This window comes from Chiloscyllium plagiosum, chromosome 12 (assembly GCF_004010195.1).
Source record: "Chiloscyllium plagiosum isolate BGI_BamShark_2017 chromosome 12, ASM401019v2, whole genome shotgun sequence".
NCBI lineage: Eukaryota > Metazoa > Chordata > Chondrichthyes > Orectolobiformes > Hemiscylliidae > Chiloscyllium > Chiloscyllium plagiosum.
In genome coordinates, this window is record NC_057721.1 from 34,391,632 (window position 1) to 34,408,420 (window position 16,789).

The window sequence follows — 16,789 nt, forward strand, 5'->3', positions numbered from 1 at the left end:
GATGCTGCCTGACCTGCTGTGCTGTTCCAGCAATAAAGTTTCAGCTTTGATCTCCAGCGTCTGCAGACCTCACTTTCTCCTCGAAGATTTCAACCTACTGCGAATCCTCTTACAAGGATGCCTTCCTTGAAGAAGCTCTCTGCCTCTCTCTATAAAGATTTCAGTGAGTCCCTCTCTCACTGCACACCCCAGGTTTCTCCTGCTGAACACTCTCTGCTCATTCCTGAAGAAGGGCATGTGCCCGAAACGTCGAATCTTCTGTTCCCTAGATGCTGCCTGACCTGCTGTGCTGTTCCAGCAATAAAGTTTCAGCTTTTTTCATATATGACCTAGATACAGGTTTTACTGGAATGGTCCATAATATAAAGATGACATGAACATTTATGTGACAGTCAAATGTACACAGGAAAAGTGATTTTTATAACTGAATGCAAATATTCTGAAGAAAAGGATCAAACTTCTTCAACTTGAATATTTTACTTTCACTTGGGTGCTACATGCACTATATTAAATAAATGTAAAGACAAAGGATCTTGGTGTTATTGTTTCTCAATAAGAGGTTTGTGACCAATACCAAAAAATCATAGCGAAAAAAAATAGAGTTAATAGAGTGCAAGCTATTAATATTAAATTGGGGATTCGCCTTTTTCCTTGTACAAGATCTAGTTGAACTCAATCGGGAATATCACAGACTTATTGGTTTGCTCTCACACTGGGGGACTGTATAATTCTCAGAACAAGATGGATACAAGAATTATTTTGAATTTGAAAAGCAATATTATGCAGAAAGGTTGGGTCTGTTCCCCTTAGAACTGCTTGGACTGTGCAGTGGTTAAAAAGATGTATTCAAAACTGTTAATTCTTTTCCTCTGATGATGAAATCCATTTCCTGTATATCCAAATCTGTCAGAAGCTGAGAAGAAGGTGAGAACATTAACATTTCAGAGCTGTTTGGGTTTAAAATTCTATCATCAGTACTTGCTTCATCCAACTGACCAGATTAGAGCTCAAGGAAAGTCCAGGGACTACCTGGTTTGGTGAAGCTAGTTATTGGTGAAGAGTTGGATTTCTGCTTGGAAATGAATACTGGAGAGAGAGCAGTTTGAGTCCAGGAGAGTGTAGGTATTGGAGAGGAGGGTGATTGACCAAAACAAGAGCAGTTATTGAAAATGGCTCAGTTATTGAAAGAATGGCTCTTGACAGGGTGTTTCAAGGCCAGATCATTAAAACTGAGTAATGGTAAATACGTATGAATTTTAATGAGATTTGATAACCCATCATGTCAGTACTGTTGTGGGAAAGTTGCTGAGTTTTTTCTCTTATGTCCAAGGATCTCACCTTTTCTATGCTTTAAGAATAAAGATTACTGTTCTCTAATCAGATAATGTGAAGTTGGCAGCCTGATCTCTAATCATAACGTCATTTGGTGATCTCTTCTGGGGTCATAACACATTTGAAAGAGGATTTCCAGTAGATAAATTTCAAAAGATCAGATATTAAAGAACAAAGAACAAAGAAATTTACAGCCCAGGAACAGGCCCTTCCTGGGCCGATCCAAATGTACTGTCTAAACCTGTCAGTCAATTCCTAAACATATGTATCCCTCTGCTTCCCACCTACTCATGCATCTGTCCAGATGCATCTTAAATGAGTCTGCCATGCCTGCCTCTACCACCTCTGCTTGCAACACGTTCCAGACGCCCACCACCCTCTGTCTGAAGTACTTGCCGCATGTATACCCCCTTAAACTTTCCACCTCTCACCTTGAAAGCATGACCTCTCGTTATTGAATCCTTCACCCCGGGAAAAAGCTTATCTCTATCCACCCAGTCTATACCCTTCATGATTTTGTAAACCTCAGTCAGGTCCCCCTTTGATCTCCTTTTTTCTAATGAAAATGAACCTAACCTAATCAACCTCTCTTCATAGCTAGCACCTTCCATACCAGGCAACATCCTTGTAAACCTTCTCTGCACCCTCTCCAAAGTGTCCACATCCTTTTGGTAATGTGGTGATCAGAACTGTACACCGTATTCTAAATGCAGCCGAACCAATGTCTTGTACAATTTTAACATGACTTGCCAGCTCTTATACTTAATATCCCATCCAATGAAGGCAAGCATACTATATGCTTTATTGACCACTCTATCCACCTGTGCAGCAACCTTCAGGGTACAATAGACCTGCACTCACAGAACTTTCTGCCCATCAACTTTTCCCAAGGCTCTTCCGTTCATTGTATAATTTGCTCTAGAATTAGTCTTGCCTAAAAGCATCACCTCACATTTGTCTGGATTGAAATCAATCTGCCACTTTTCCGCCCAACTCTCCAGTCTATCTATATCCTCCTGTATTCTTTGACAGTTCCTTATGCTTTCTGCTACTCCACCAATCTTCGTGTCATCTGCAAACTTGCCAATCATACCAACAGTGCCCTCTTCCAGATCATTTATGTATATTACAAACAACAGTGGCCCCAACACTGACCCCTGCAGAACACCAATGGTCACCTTTCTCCATTTCGACACACTCCCTTCAACTACTACTCTCTGTCTCCTGTTGCTCAACCACTTCTTTATCCACCTAGCTAGACCCCCCTGCACACCATGTGACTTCACTTTCTCCATTGATCTACCATGGGGAACCTTATCAAACGCCTTACTAAAGTTCTTGTATATGGCATCAACAGCCCTTCCTTCATCTACCAACTTTGTCACTTCCTCGAAGAACTCTATTAAATTGGTATGGCATGATCTCCCATGCACAAAACCATGTTGCCTATCACTGATAAGCCCATTCTTTTCTAAATATATATAGATCCTATCCCTCAGTACCCTCTCCAGCAACTTTCCTACCATCGATATCAGGCTCACTGGTCTGTAGTTACCCGGAATATCCCTACTACCCTTCTTGTACAGGGAGAAAACATGAGCAACCTTCTAGTCCTCCGGCACCTCACCTGTATTTAAGGATGCCATCAAGATATCTGTCAGGGGCCCAGCTATTTCCTCTCTCACCTCCCTCAGCAACCTGGGATAGATCCCATCCAGTCCTGGGGATTTGTCCACCTTAATAACCTCTAGCCTACCCAACACATCTTCCCTACTTACGTCAATGTGATCCAGACTAATCAAACTTCTGTCTCTAATCTCAAGATTCATCATGTTCCTCTTCTCAGTGAAACATAAAAGTTATGTAAGAGTAGAACAAATCTAGAGGTAAAATAATTCTTTTCCAAGAGACTATTAGGCCAAGCTACTGACTCATGTGGTAAATGGCTTCTAAAGGGTATTGGATTAGTTCCAGGTGGGAAGCAAATTTTGCCTTATGAATGATTAATAACATACCAATCAGGATGTGACAATTGTGGAGATGGGTGTAATTGTGATGCTTGGTTAATAACATTTTATGGGGTAGGCTCGACCATCAACAATAAGGCTTAGGAGCATAGTTAAGCCATTCGGCCCATCAAACCTGCACCACTATTTGATCATGGCTGATACGTTTCTCAACTCCATTCTCACGACATCCACTGACCCCCTACTAATCATGAACCTATCTATCTCTGTCTTTAATACTCTCAATGGCTTGGCAAAGAAATCCACAGATTAACCACCCTCTGGCTAAAGAAATTCTTCCCCATCTCTCTGTTCCAAAGGTTTGGCCCTTCACTCTGATATTATGACAGATTTGATTACTGCTGATTTTTTATAATCCATTAAGATAAATAATTAATTTGGCTTGCTTATTCTTTTGATTTCCTCCTGCAAAATAATTTTGACAATGAGAATCTGTCTTGTCAGACATGAGAAAGCAGAGTGTGAAAAACCAATCATTTTTTTTTATAATGAAGCACAAAGCAATCAGATCATCAGCAGGTTAGTTTCTCACATTATTATACTTCACAAAACTCTTCTCAAAGGTTTTAAAAATAAGAAAATATGATGATCCACATTTAGTTGTAAATTATAAGCAATATGTATGTATAAATGAAGCCACAGATACCGAATCAAATCAAACCAATATTTGTTTCCCTGGAAAATATCGTTGTCAGCTTTTCCCAATCCTGAGTGCAGCCATTCTCAAACCAAAGGGTTACCAGACTGTGGGCTGCCACCTCCAACGGAGTCACAGAGGTCACATTTGGAGTTGAGCTCCTCTTCCTCCAAGCAGCGATGGCAACTGTGATTAGGAGAGTGCTTAGTCTAGATGTTCAGGCAGGGTAGCCCTGAACTCATTGGATCACTCCCAACAAACACAATTAGTGTTGGATCGTAAACACTTCAAGTGAGCACATTGTGCGCCAACTCTTTGCAACAAGAGACTTGCAAGTGTAACTCTGACATCATGTGACTGTGGAAACGTTGAAGTTCAATGACTGAACAATGAATGTGAGTGGCAGTCACAAACCTGACTGTGCTTCTCCTCCTATTTGCATGTTGTACAGTCTGCTGACTACATTCACAGATACTGGAAACTCTCGTTTACAGATATTGGCAAGTAGACCAAATTGGGAGAGAGGGGAGATGGGATGGTAAGTGAGTGAGTGGTGAAAGACGGGAATGGGAAGGAGGTTATTCAATGTGTGAAGGAGGAATAGTTGCGAAGAGGGGTTGTAAAAGAAATAAAGGTGACATGACAATAAACACTTACATTCAGCAAGTAGTTATGTTACAGAATGCACTGCCTGGATGTGTAGTGGAGGCATTCAAAAGGGCATTGAATGATTGTTTGGATAAAATAATTTGTAGCAGTATGGGGTAAAAACAAGAGATTGACACTTAGTAATGATACCCATTTGAAAGATGGGTGCAGGGACGAGGGGTTGAATGGCTTCCTTCTGCACTGTAAGCCAACTGTGACTGGGGAGGAGGTGGGCACTTGGTCTGAGAGGCTGCTCACTGCGGGTTTGGAGATGAGGAGTGTTGGGGACAAACTGTATTTATTTGTGATGGGTGAGGGGCATCACTAAGTCTTTGTCACTGGGGAATATGGAGAACTTGGCTGAACCTCATATGAGTGCCCAAAATAATATCATTTTTGCAATGCAACCTAAAGTGTCAATTTTCATAATTAAAAAATGTGGTATTATGTGTTTATTTATAGTATATAATCTTTGAGAATTATTTACTAAATGATACTATGCTGCTTGCTGTTTTGTTTTGAGACAAAAATACTGCAGATGCTGGAATCCAAAGTGAACAGGCAGGAGGCTGGGAGAACGCAGAAAGGCAGGCAGCATCAGGAGGTAGAGAAGTCGATGGTTTGGATGGAACCCTCCTTCAGCCCTGAAGAAGGGTTAAACCCGAAATGTCAACTTCCCTAGCTCCTGGTGCTGCCTGGCTTGTTCTCCCAGACTCCTGCCTGTCTGCTGTTTTGTTTTTGCTGGTGTCAGAAGTAATTTTCAATTTCAGATACGAAAATGGGGTGCCTTGAAAAATAGTTTCGGAAACAGTGCTTTCCAAAAGGTATGGACATTCGTAAAATGATCGGAAAGGTTTTTAACTGAATTATTTAATCTTAACTGAGATTGCAATTGAAGGACTTCAATGCATCAAGATTTAAAAGGTTAAGAGATTTGAACAAGATTTTCTTTCCTGATTGAAATCTGATAGTGGCTGCTGGAAGGTGTGGGGACACAGGATAAGAAAAGTATCAGTTACGATGTTAGAACTGTCAAACAGTCTGCTAACATTTAGAAATTAGTCTGACACATGAGGACTAGCAATTTGAGTCAGACAAGAAGAGATTGGCAAAAAAATTAGCCAACAAAATAGCTTCTAAATCTGATTGTACAGTCTTCATACATTCAATACCTTTTGGGTCAACAATGGTACCCACACCTTGCACACACATCTCTGTTACAAGCCGTGGGTTAGATTGTTAGCATGGATGCTGGGAATGAGCACCAGAAATAAGCAAGAGCAGATGATTATCATATCAGTCAATGTGTGATGTTGGTTTGATGCCAGCAATGGTATTTTCAATGAACAGTTCCTGAAAACGCTGTCTGTTGACTTTGCATAGCTGAACCATTGTTCAGTAACACACACGATACCTTTCACTCACGCTACTTAAAGTCTTCAGCACTACTTTGAATTTAATTGGCTGTTACTAGATTTGCAAAAAGTACTCGGAGGCTTGTTTACTCATTAAGTTTGGTGAAATCTGCAGCTTGTTTTCTAATTTAGTCATTCACAATACCATGGCTGAACCAGTGTTTATTTCCCACTTCCAATTGCCCTTGAGAAGCTAGAAGTCAGCTGCCTTCTTAAATTACAGAAGTCTATTTGGTGTTGGTATATTCTCAATGCTGTTGGAGAAGGAATTTGACCCAAAAACCGTGAATGACTGGAGAAAATTCCCAAGTCAGGATGGTCAGTGGCTTGGAGAGGCATTTGCATGTGGAGGTGATCCCATGAATTTGTCTGTTCTTGTCCTTCGGAATGGTAATGGCCATGAGTTGGGAAGAACCTAGGGAACCTCGGTGAATTTCTGTAGTGTATTTTTACCATTGTCATTTCTGTGCATAGATATATACTAGATGGCCTGCCTGATTTTGTTTCCTTTTTAGAGGCTCTTTAGCAATTAGACCCAATTCAATGACCATAGGACATTTCAGTAAAGAGGCAACCACATTGCTCTGGGTGTGGATTCACGTGTAGGCCAGACCAGGTTACGGATGGCAGTTTTCCTTCACAAAAGGAAATGCGTGAATCAGATTAGTTTTTACAACAATCAATATGATTAGATTTTATTTCCAAAATGTGTCTAGTTCATTAAAGCTATCATGTGGGATTCAAATCCAAAGCATTATCTGGATCTCTGGATTATTAGTCCAGTGATAATATCACTATGCCATTATCTTCCCAATGTGTACCTTCCACTGAAGGCCTGATTCTGTCATCATGAACTCTGGCATAGAACACCATTTTTAATTTGTTCATGGGATATAGCATTGTCAGCAATGTTTCAGTTTGGTTTATGTCCATAATATTTCTTGAGAAGGTGGTTGTAATCTTTTTAAACATAATGGGTGGTACAGTGGTTAGCACTGCTGCCTCACAGCACCAGAGATCCGGGTTCAATTCCCGCCTCAGGTGACTGACTGTGTGGAGTTTGCACATTCTCCCCGTGTCTGCGTGGGTTTCCTCCGGGTGCTCCGGTTTCCTCCCACAGTCCAAAAAAAATGTGCAGGTTAGGTGAATTGGCCATGCTAAATTGCCTGTAGCGTTAGGTGAAGGGGTAAATGTAGGAGAATGGGTCTGGGTGGGTTGCGCTTCGGCAGGTCAGTGTGGACTTGTTGGGCCGAAGGGCCTGTTTCCACACTGTAAGTAACCTAATCTGATCTAAACTGCTGAAATCCATTGCTGTTGGTACGTTGCTATCAGGAATGGAATTCCAGGGTTTTGACCCAGCTGTAGTGAAGAAATGGATGTACAGTTGAAAGATGGTGGTGTTTCAATGCATTAGCTATCCTTGCTCTCTTTTAAGTGTTGTTGATGGAAACTCAGTAAGGTGCTGCATTGCATCTTGTAGATATAACAAACTGCTGCTGACAGTGATAGAGGCAGTGAATGATTAAAGGTGGATGATGAGGTGCTGATTCAGCTTTGTTACTTTATCTTGGATAGTATTGAGATTTGACCTGCACCCATCCATGCAAGCAGAAAGTAATCTATCATAGTCTTGATTTGTACATCATAGTTGCTGGACAGGTCTCAGAGAATTAGAAGGAGAGTTATTTTCTGTAGAACCACTCGCCTCTGGCCTGCTCTTCTCACCATACATTCATATTGCTGGTCCAGTTTCTAATTGATAATAATCTCAGGGTCTGGATTGTCAGGGATTCATTGAAGGTAACTGCATTAAATACCAAGAGACGGGTTTAGATTCTCTCTCGCTGGAGCTGCTCACCTCCTGGCACTTGTCAGCCAAAGACTGAATATCGAGGAGAAAGTGAGGACTGCAGATGCTGGAGATCAGAGGTGAAAATGTGTTGCTGGAAAAGCACAGCAGGTCAGGCAGCATCCAAGGAGCAGGAGAATCGACGTTTCGGGCATGAACCCTTCTTCAGGAATGACATTCTTCATTCCTGAAGAAGGGCTCATGCCCGAAATGTCGATTCTCCTGTTCCTTCGATGCTGCCTGACCTGCTGTGCTTTTCCAGCAACACATTCAAAGACTGAATATCATCTTGCTCTTTCAGGAATGGATCATCCCACTACCTGAGGATTTGTGAGTACTATGAATGTTGTGCAATCATCAGCAAATACCTCGAATACTGACTTTTTGGTGAGGAGAAGGCGATTAAGTCCAGGTTTCTCTTCATCAGAACCGTCTATAGTCCTAGCATGTGGCCACTGCAGCTGTCTGGCATTGTGGCCTTTCCAGTTCGATGGCTACTCCATAAGGGGTGACTTCCTGCTGGGGCATGGAGTGGTTGTCTAACTCCATGATGATGTGCCCATCTTTAAGTTGGTGAGTGCCATCTGCCACTGTGGTGGATGGTTTCACTGGACCTATAAAAACCAACACTGAGTCTAGAGTTTGATAGGACACAAACTGAGCATGGGTGGGCATTTGGTTGCAAATTAAGTGTCACTTGATAGCACTGTCAACAACACTATCCATTGCATTGCTGATGATCGACACTAGATTCTTGTAAGGGAACTGCCTCATAACAAATAACATCAAGGTGATGAGTCCAAACAATAGTTGGATACTTCTTTAAAAGAAAGGTCCTACTGATTCGAGCATTGCAAGTGATCTTTTTGGGAAAGCACTGTAATTATCTGGCCCATGTGGAAGCAACATTAAAGCACAGCTCAGCATTCTTGAAGGACCATCTACACCAGACTTTCTACAGCCAGTGTGTCCAGAAGGCCAGAAATGGCAGAGATGCAGACATTTAAATGTTGCAAGTGTATGCTTTGTCAGTTGCTAATAACTTTTTTGAAGTGAAAGAGCGAATAAAATGGATTTTGTCATTGCCATATAACTGTTTTACTCACCTTTAACTGCTGGTTTTCTCTTCTTTTTCCATATAACTAGTACAATTATCATAAGCACGACTGCAGCTCCAACAAATAAAACTGAGAAATAATGGTTAAAAAGTTAATACAAAATCATTGTAAAATGGCATTTCTGTTCACTATTGATTTTTTGAAGTGTTCATTTTCCTTGCAATGTTTGGTGGGGAATATTCAACTACTGAAAGTCCAACCTGAACATTCAAGAAATCTTACTCACTAGCTGCATTAAAAGCAAAAAAAATCAAACTCACTGCTCAATAAATGGATTGGGAACTACTACTATTGAACAGTATATGGTGGTGATTCATCCATGGCAGCTCAATAATAATTAAATGGGTTATAAAGTCTAATTAAAGTATTGGGATGTGACAAAATCGCGACAAGTCATTGAAAAAGTTAATGATTTTCAAATGTAGATTATTGAATCATGTAAGATTGTTATAATAAAGCAGCAGGAATAAATAACAAAGAGTCAGAAGCACTAAATTCAAAAGTATTTAACATTTTCACATTCCCTTTGATGAATCTAGTAAAATTTTTTACATTTGTGCTTGACAGATTCTATATAGTATTCTTCCCATAATAAACATTAATTATATAAGGGATAATTAAGGAGTATTTGCTAAAATTTGAAAGAATATGAAAACAATTACAGAAACATGATTTTGATAATATTATCACCTGAAATGTATATTGGCACTTTTCTCATATAAAGATCCTTCAACATGATGCTATCTGTTAATGACAAAAGGCTTAATCGTCACTTGTTCAATTGTCTACTGTTATCATCATTAATCATTAACTAATATACTATTATTATTTACAAATTCAACACTCAGATGTTTTAATTTGGTGTGGAATTCCTGACAAAAACTTATGAGCCACTGGAAAAACAATCAGGGAACAAAGGAACTGGAGGCAATCTTTAAGCCAAGCTGATTTCATAACTCAATGAGATCACATCTGATCAACTTCATTGGTCAGTCTTTCATCCATAACCCTCAACACCCTTCCTCACAGATGCCTCTGAACATCTGTCTTGAAAATTTCAATTGAGTTAATTTGGTTCTATTTGTATAATTACATAACATCTCAAAAACAGGTCACTTTTTAAAATTCTCTTAAGGATTTGAGTGTTACTAGACTACCATTTGTTATCTATGGCGAAAGTGAGGACTGCAGATACTGGAGATCAGAGACAAGATTAGAGTGGTGCTGTAAAAGTACAGCAAGTCAGGCAGCATCCGAGGAGCAGGAAAATTGATGTTTCGATCAGCAATCCGTTCCTGCCTGAAACGTCGATTTTCCTGATCCTCAGATGCTACCAGACCAGCACCACTCTAATCTTGTCATTTGTTATCTATGTCTAGTTGCCCTTGAAAAGATGATAGTGAATCACCTTCTTGAACTACTGCAGTCCATGTATTATAGGTAAACCCACACTGTTGTGAGGAATTACTTTCCAGAATTTAGACCCAGTGACTGTGAGGGATTGAAGATATTTTTCCATGCCAGGAATAATATGGATGGGAACTTGTAGGTGGTGGTGTATCCACCATTTACTGCATTTTTCCTTTAAGGTGGTAAATTTTGTGGGTTTGGAAGCTGCTTTCACAGGACATTTGGTGACTTGCTGCACTGCAGTTGCTGTGCTGTAGTAGTAGAAGAAGTGAATGTTTAAGGTGGTGAATGGGATGTCAATCATGTCTGCGGCTTTGTCCCAGATGGGTTTGTGCTCCCTGAATGTTGTTGGAGCTACAATCTTCCAGGTAAATGGAGAGTATCCCATCACACATGGACTAGCAGGTCAAGAAGACAGCTCACCACTACCTACTCATGGAAACCTAGGGATTGGCAATAAATGCTGGCCAGCCAGTGATGCCCACATTCTACAAGTGAATAAAAAAAAACACTATGACTTGTGCTTTGTGAATTCTGGGTGGACACTAGGGAGGCAGGAGATGAGTCACTGCATTTGTGAACACAGTATTTATATGGTTAGTTCGGTACAGTTTTTAATCATAGTGCTTTACACCATGAAAAGAGATTCCTTGGTCAATCATGTTGGCATAAGTCATCAAGTATCTATCTATTCTAATCTCATTTTCAAGGACTTGCCCTGTAGCCTTGAATGCTAAGATGTTTCAAGTGTTCATCTAAATATTTCTTAAATGCTACAATTGTTGCTGCTTCTAACACACTTTCAGTCAGTGAGTTCTAGCTACCACTCATCCTCTGCTTAAAAATATATCTTCTTAAAGCCAGTTTAAATCCTTTCCCCTTTATCTTATATCTATGCCCTCTGGTAATTGACCCCTTGATCAAATAAGGGGATAATTCTATTCCTGTTAATTCTGTCTATGTCCCTCATAATTGTGTAAACCTCAATCAAATCCTCCCTCAACTTTCTTTGTTCAATGAAAACACCCCTAATTTATGTAGCCCCTCCCCATAACTGAAATGCTTCAGCCTGGGCCTCATCCTGATAAATTTGCTCGGCACCCTCTCCAGTGGAAACACTTCTTTCCTATAGTGTGTGATTAGAACCGCACACAGTATTTTAGTTGTTCAGGGCACTATTTGAAGAAGGGTATGAAACTCACTCAGGATCTGAGGGATGCAGGGACACAACATTCTCCCTGGAAATGATTCTTTGATTCTGAAGCATAAAGCTCTAATGGCATTTACAGCATGATGCCTCTTCCAGCTTCTGCTGACTTTAGTGAGGTTTGTGAAGGGGTCCTGCTTTTACCATGTCTCAGCTTTTACTCCAGAAACTGCCTATGTATACACCTGCTGAATAAAATGCCAAGGACATCTTTGGGAAAGTTACTATACTAAATAATTAGCCTATTAAAAGTGTGTCTTGATTTTGAGGGTTGGGACTCATTTATAGTGGTTGGACCGCACGGTGGCACAGTGGTTGGGCGGCATGGTGGCACAGTGGTGTGGGCGGCACAGTGGCACAGTGGTTAGCACTGCTGCCTCACAGCACCAGAGATCCAGGTTCAATTCCCACCTCAGGCGACTGACTGTGTGGAGTTTGCACATTCTCCCCATGTCTGCGTGGGTTTCCTCCGGGTGCTCCGGTTTCCTCCTACAGTCCAAAAATGTGCAAGTTAGGTGAATTGGCCATGCTAAATTGCCCATAGTGTTAGGTGAAGGGGTAAATGTAGAGGAACGGGTCTGGGTGGGTTGCACTTTGGCGGGTCAGTGTGAACTTGTTGGGCCGAAGGGCCTATTTCCACACTGTAAGTAATCTAATCTAAAAACGTCAGTAATCTAATCTAATCTATAGTCTTTAGCACTAAGTGCATGAAAATACCTGAAAAATATCTCTCAACACTTTTTTTATCATTACCTTCTATTTCGTGCAAGTTAACTAGTGAACTTATAGCCAGCCATGCAATATTTAATTTCTCATATTAAAACAATAACTTTAACTATTGCATAAGTTGTTCCCATTTAGAGCAAGTTATAAATTTAAGATATTTTCTTACTCTATCTTTACCATTTACATTCAAATATATTTTGTACTCCTGCTTTCCATTTGGAAAGGTCTGAAATATGCAAAAATACCAATCCTCGTCTTCTTTGACAGTTTTTTTGATTGAGATTGTGGAATGATGATTGTTGACTTCCATTCTTATTCGCTTATCATGGTGATGAGTACCGTTTGGGCTGTACACTGCAAGTTTTGTTTTGTTTCTGGATTTTTTCCATTCAACTAATGCTATCTTGGCATCTTCAGAACAGTCACACCGTAATGTAACTGACTGACCCTCCATAACTGTAACATTCCCTTTAGTGTGAAGTTCCATTGTTTGCACACCTAGGTAGAAAAAAAGAGAATTAAGAGTTCAAATCCTCCTGTCCACAGATCTCAACCGACCAGACCCAAGGTTTCACAACTCCTGATTACCCTTTCAACCAGATCCACCTGCCACTGAGCCACCCATACCCCCGACCAGACCTGACTTCCACCTTACTAATCCTCAGGCTGAAAAACTGCCACCAAAACACCCAACCAGATCTCCAACAACTGGATTATTACTGATCATTTACCACCCAACTAGTTCACTTGCTCACTTCAACCTCCGGAATGTTACTCACTCACTCACTCATGCATTCATGCACACATCTATTCACTGACCCACAGTCATTCATGAAAAGATTTGATTTTTCAAAAAACTTCCCAATACAGCAGCTAATGCTGTTAAAAGGGAGTATGTCTCCCCCTTTCTCCAGTTTTATATATTCACTGGACCCACCTTGGAGATGTGCTGGCCATTTCTAAGATTTTGGATGAATTAGCAGCTGCCACTAATCAGAAGATCCAAGCCAAGGTATTTAAAACTCACCTTGTCTAAAAGGATTTGTGATGTACTTCCAGAGCAGTGGATGGGACCAGCATATGTCAGAGTTAGAAATGCAGATCTCTTTAAGGCTCAAATAGATTATCTCCACAGTTGACTGAGAGCAGGTGATAGAAACATGGAAACGTAGAAAAAAGGAGCAAACAGAGTGGGGATTAGTAGTAATGTACTTACCTCAGAGCCAGGAGCACTGGGTGCAAGTCCTATCTGCTCAGAAAATGTGTAATAACATCTCTGATAGAAACTTTCTAATAGAAGTAGGTGAAGGCTATTCAGCCCTTTTGCGCCTGCTCTGCTATTTAATTTCATTATGGCTGTTAATCCAACGGAGTCTCTGTTCCCAGTTTCTCTCCAAATCATTTAACCTTTACTTTCGAGCTGAATTCTTCCAAGGGACAACTTTGGCATGCATTGTCTCCTCCTCTAACATTACTCAATTTAGTTCCTTCTCTTGTTTTCCACACCTTTTTGATTTTCATTATCACACTAACACTGGCGAGCAGTGTTTTTAACTATTGGTTGGGTGACTAGATAAGTTTATGATGGGTTTATTAACATTTTAAAAACATAAGCCAAATGTGAGCACTTCGAGGATGGGTGCATTATTTCCCAACTAACTTTATTTTGATTTCATCTCCTCCTTTGTTTCCTACCCTATTTGATTTTTATTAATGTAACACTGCCCTGGGGACTGTTTATAATAATTTGTTACTGGTTGTCAGAATGTAAGACTATTCAATGCAGGAGAAGACATAGATTATTGGGCTATCAAGTCTGCACTGCCATTCAATCAGGTAATGACTCATCTCACAATCATCAACTCTACTTGATTGTCCTATCTCCATAAGCCTTGATTCCCTTACTGTTTGAAAAACTGTCTCTTTGCCTTGAATACACTTAACAACCGCCTCCAATGCCCCTCTGCCAGTAAAAAAAATGTATAAATTGGCTACACTGGCAGAATCAATTGTTCCTCATCTTTGTGTTAAATGGATGACCCATTACTCTGAGGTTATGGTCTCTGGCCCTATATTGCCACAGAAGGGGAAGTAGCCTCTTGGCATTTACCTGTAAGCCCACTAACAGCCTTATATGTTTCCTCTCATCCTTCTAAATTGCAATGAGTACATCTCAACGTAAGCAAACAGTCCTGATAAGAAAATCCATGCATACTCAAAATCAATCTAGTGAATCTTCTCTGGTCTGTCTTCAATGCTAATACTTCAATACAATGTTTCACATTTCCCACATTATATTCTGTTTGTCAAATTATGTCCCAATTATCCCACTCTCTGTCTTCTATTACTTAGCTAATCCTCCATCCTTGCTTATATCCTACTCCCAGCACCACAAGTTCTTGCCTTATTAAGTAACCCTGCATGTGCTATCTTTTCGAATGTCTTTTGAAAATCCAAATATTTTACAACTACTGCTTCTCCTTTATCTATCCTGCTTGTTACTTTATCATGATCACTGTTTCCTGAGGATCTCCTATTCTAAGATCATTTATTAAAAATGTCTTATTACACATTACTATCTTCAAAGTAACCTGATCCCTGTTTAGATCCACAAAATATTGTTCCAGCAAACTATCCTGAATATTACCTTTGGATTCTTCTTCATGGCTACCTTTGCCAATTTGATTTTACAAATCTACATGAAGATTAAAGTCTCCTATGATTAGTGTACTGTCTTTTTAAATGCCCTCATTATATTCTGATTTATTCTCTATTCTACGGAACAGTTCCTATTAGGTGGCTACTTTCCCCCATATTTCCTTCCCCTTCTTATTTCTTAACTCCACTCATATAGATTTTACATCATTCATGACTTTCTTAATTTGATGATGGGTGCCTTTTTTTAAAAAAAGCTGATTTCTTGTCTCTAGTGGACCATTATTGTTACTTGTTAATAGGATGAATTGTTAATTTGGGCATGCGTTTGTTAATAAAGAAGAAGTGCTGAGTTCTTTCCCATGAGGGTGTTAAGTTTTGGAAGTGGAAAGCACCTAGAAAGGAAAAGTGAAAACTTATGTTTGCGCTAAACTATAGGTTTACAATGGATCCTTTAAAACTGATCACATCTTTTGTTGCCTACTTCAGGCTCTGTAACAACCCTGAGGACATGTTTGTAAGAGCATTAACCAACTTCACTTCAATAATAATGAGGTGAAAATCTGCTTCATTTGTTGTGCAGTGAATATTGACAAAGATACCAGAAACAAATGAAGTATTTGCAAAAACTACCATCGGTGTTTGATGTAATTTTGGTGAAACAGTTGATACTTTTGACAGTGCAGCCCTCTCTCAGTACTGCATTTGAACTGAAGGTCTTGTGTTAAGACCGTCTTTCCAGAATGTACCAGATTTGATAACAAGCTTGATATGACTAATGTTCAGTCAATGCTGGAGTGTGTGTTTGGCTTATAAATTCTTGGGTTGTCTGATTTTTTTATGTGTGATTATTATTAAAAAGTTAAGAATGGTCTGGTGACTTCTTTCCATTTGATATAAAAATTGCAAATCTGTTTGAATGGGAGAAGCAATCCTCAAATCAGATGATAAAGGAACTTCTTGAAACCTGACAGATTTGAAAGAAAGGCAGAATGTCACATACAAAGGTCATTGTTTGGCTGGTATATCTCCAATCCCTCTGTCTACTGCAATGGTGTGTCATGTGGGAGAAATTCAAATAGTTCACATAAGGGTCTTTTCTCAGCCTATCAAAAACATTATCCAGTTTGGCTGGTCAGATCAATTGATGAGACCACCGCTTAGAGTTGAACAGTTTGTTTAATCAACCCCTTGGCACTTCTTAATTTTCATTCTCCTCCACTATAATTTCTTGTATGACATTCAGCAATGCACTTACAATTACTTTGGCAATATCTCCATTCCCTGCATCTCTGTCCATGCGAAACACAAAAAGGGTGATATCATATTTTCAGATATACATTTGTTAGAGTCTTAAAGTCATAGAGATGTACAGCACGGAAACAGACCCTTCAGTCCAACTCATTTATGTTGACCAGATATCCTAACCTAGTCCCATTTTTCAGCACTTGGCCTATATCCCTCTAAACCCTTCCTATTCATATACCCATCCAGATGCCTTTTAAATGTTGTAATTGTATTATTGTAAATGTGACTGTCAGGGGAATAAGAACCTAGATGGGGAAATGAGGGAGGGAAACAAAGATGGAAATGAAAAAAGAAATGTGAAAGACAGAAGAAAAGAGGGTTAGCACCAAATAAGGCTAATGAGCAAAGAACATTACAGTGCAGTACAGGCCCTTCAATGTCTAAACATATTCCAATAGAATGTGCAGAACATTTCACCGAATTGCAGAAGTGCCAGGGCACAAAAGGAAGACTTTTG

The 16,789-nt window shown here is 39.9% G+C and overlaps 1 protein-coding gene across 1 annotated transcript in view; it reads right to left on the reverse strand.

Moving 5' to 3' along the window:
• The window catches only part of LOC122555495 (T-cell immunoreceptor with Ig and ITIM domains-like), a 32,061-nt gene that overhangs the window by 8,542 nt on the left and 6,730 nt on the right, over positions 1–16,789 (reverse strand). Inside the window, exons 2-4 of the mRNA XM_043701520.1 lie at positions 12,547–12,867; positions 9,717–9,770; positions 9,015–9,095 (exon numbers count right to left, since the gene is read on the reverse strand). Coding sequence (XP_043557455.1) covers positions 9,015–9,095; positions 9,717–9,770; positions 12,547–12,867 — 456 coding nt within the window. The remainder of the gene's footprint in view (positions 1–9,014; positions 9,096–9,716; positions 9,771–12,546; positions 12,868–16,789) is intronic.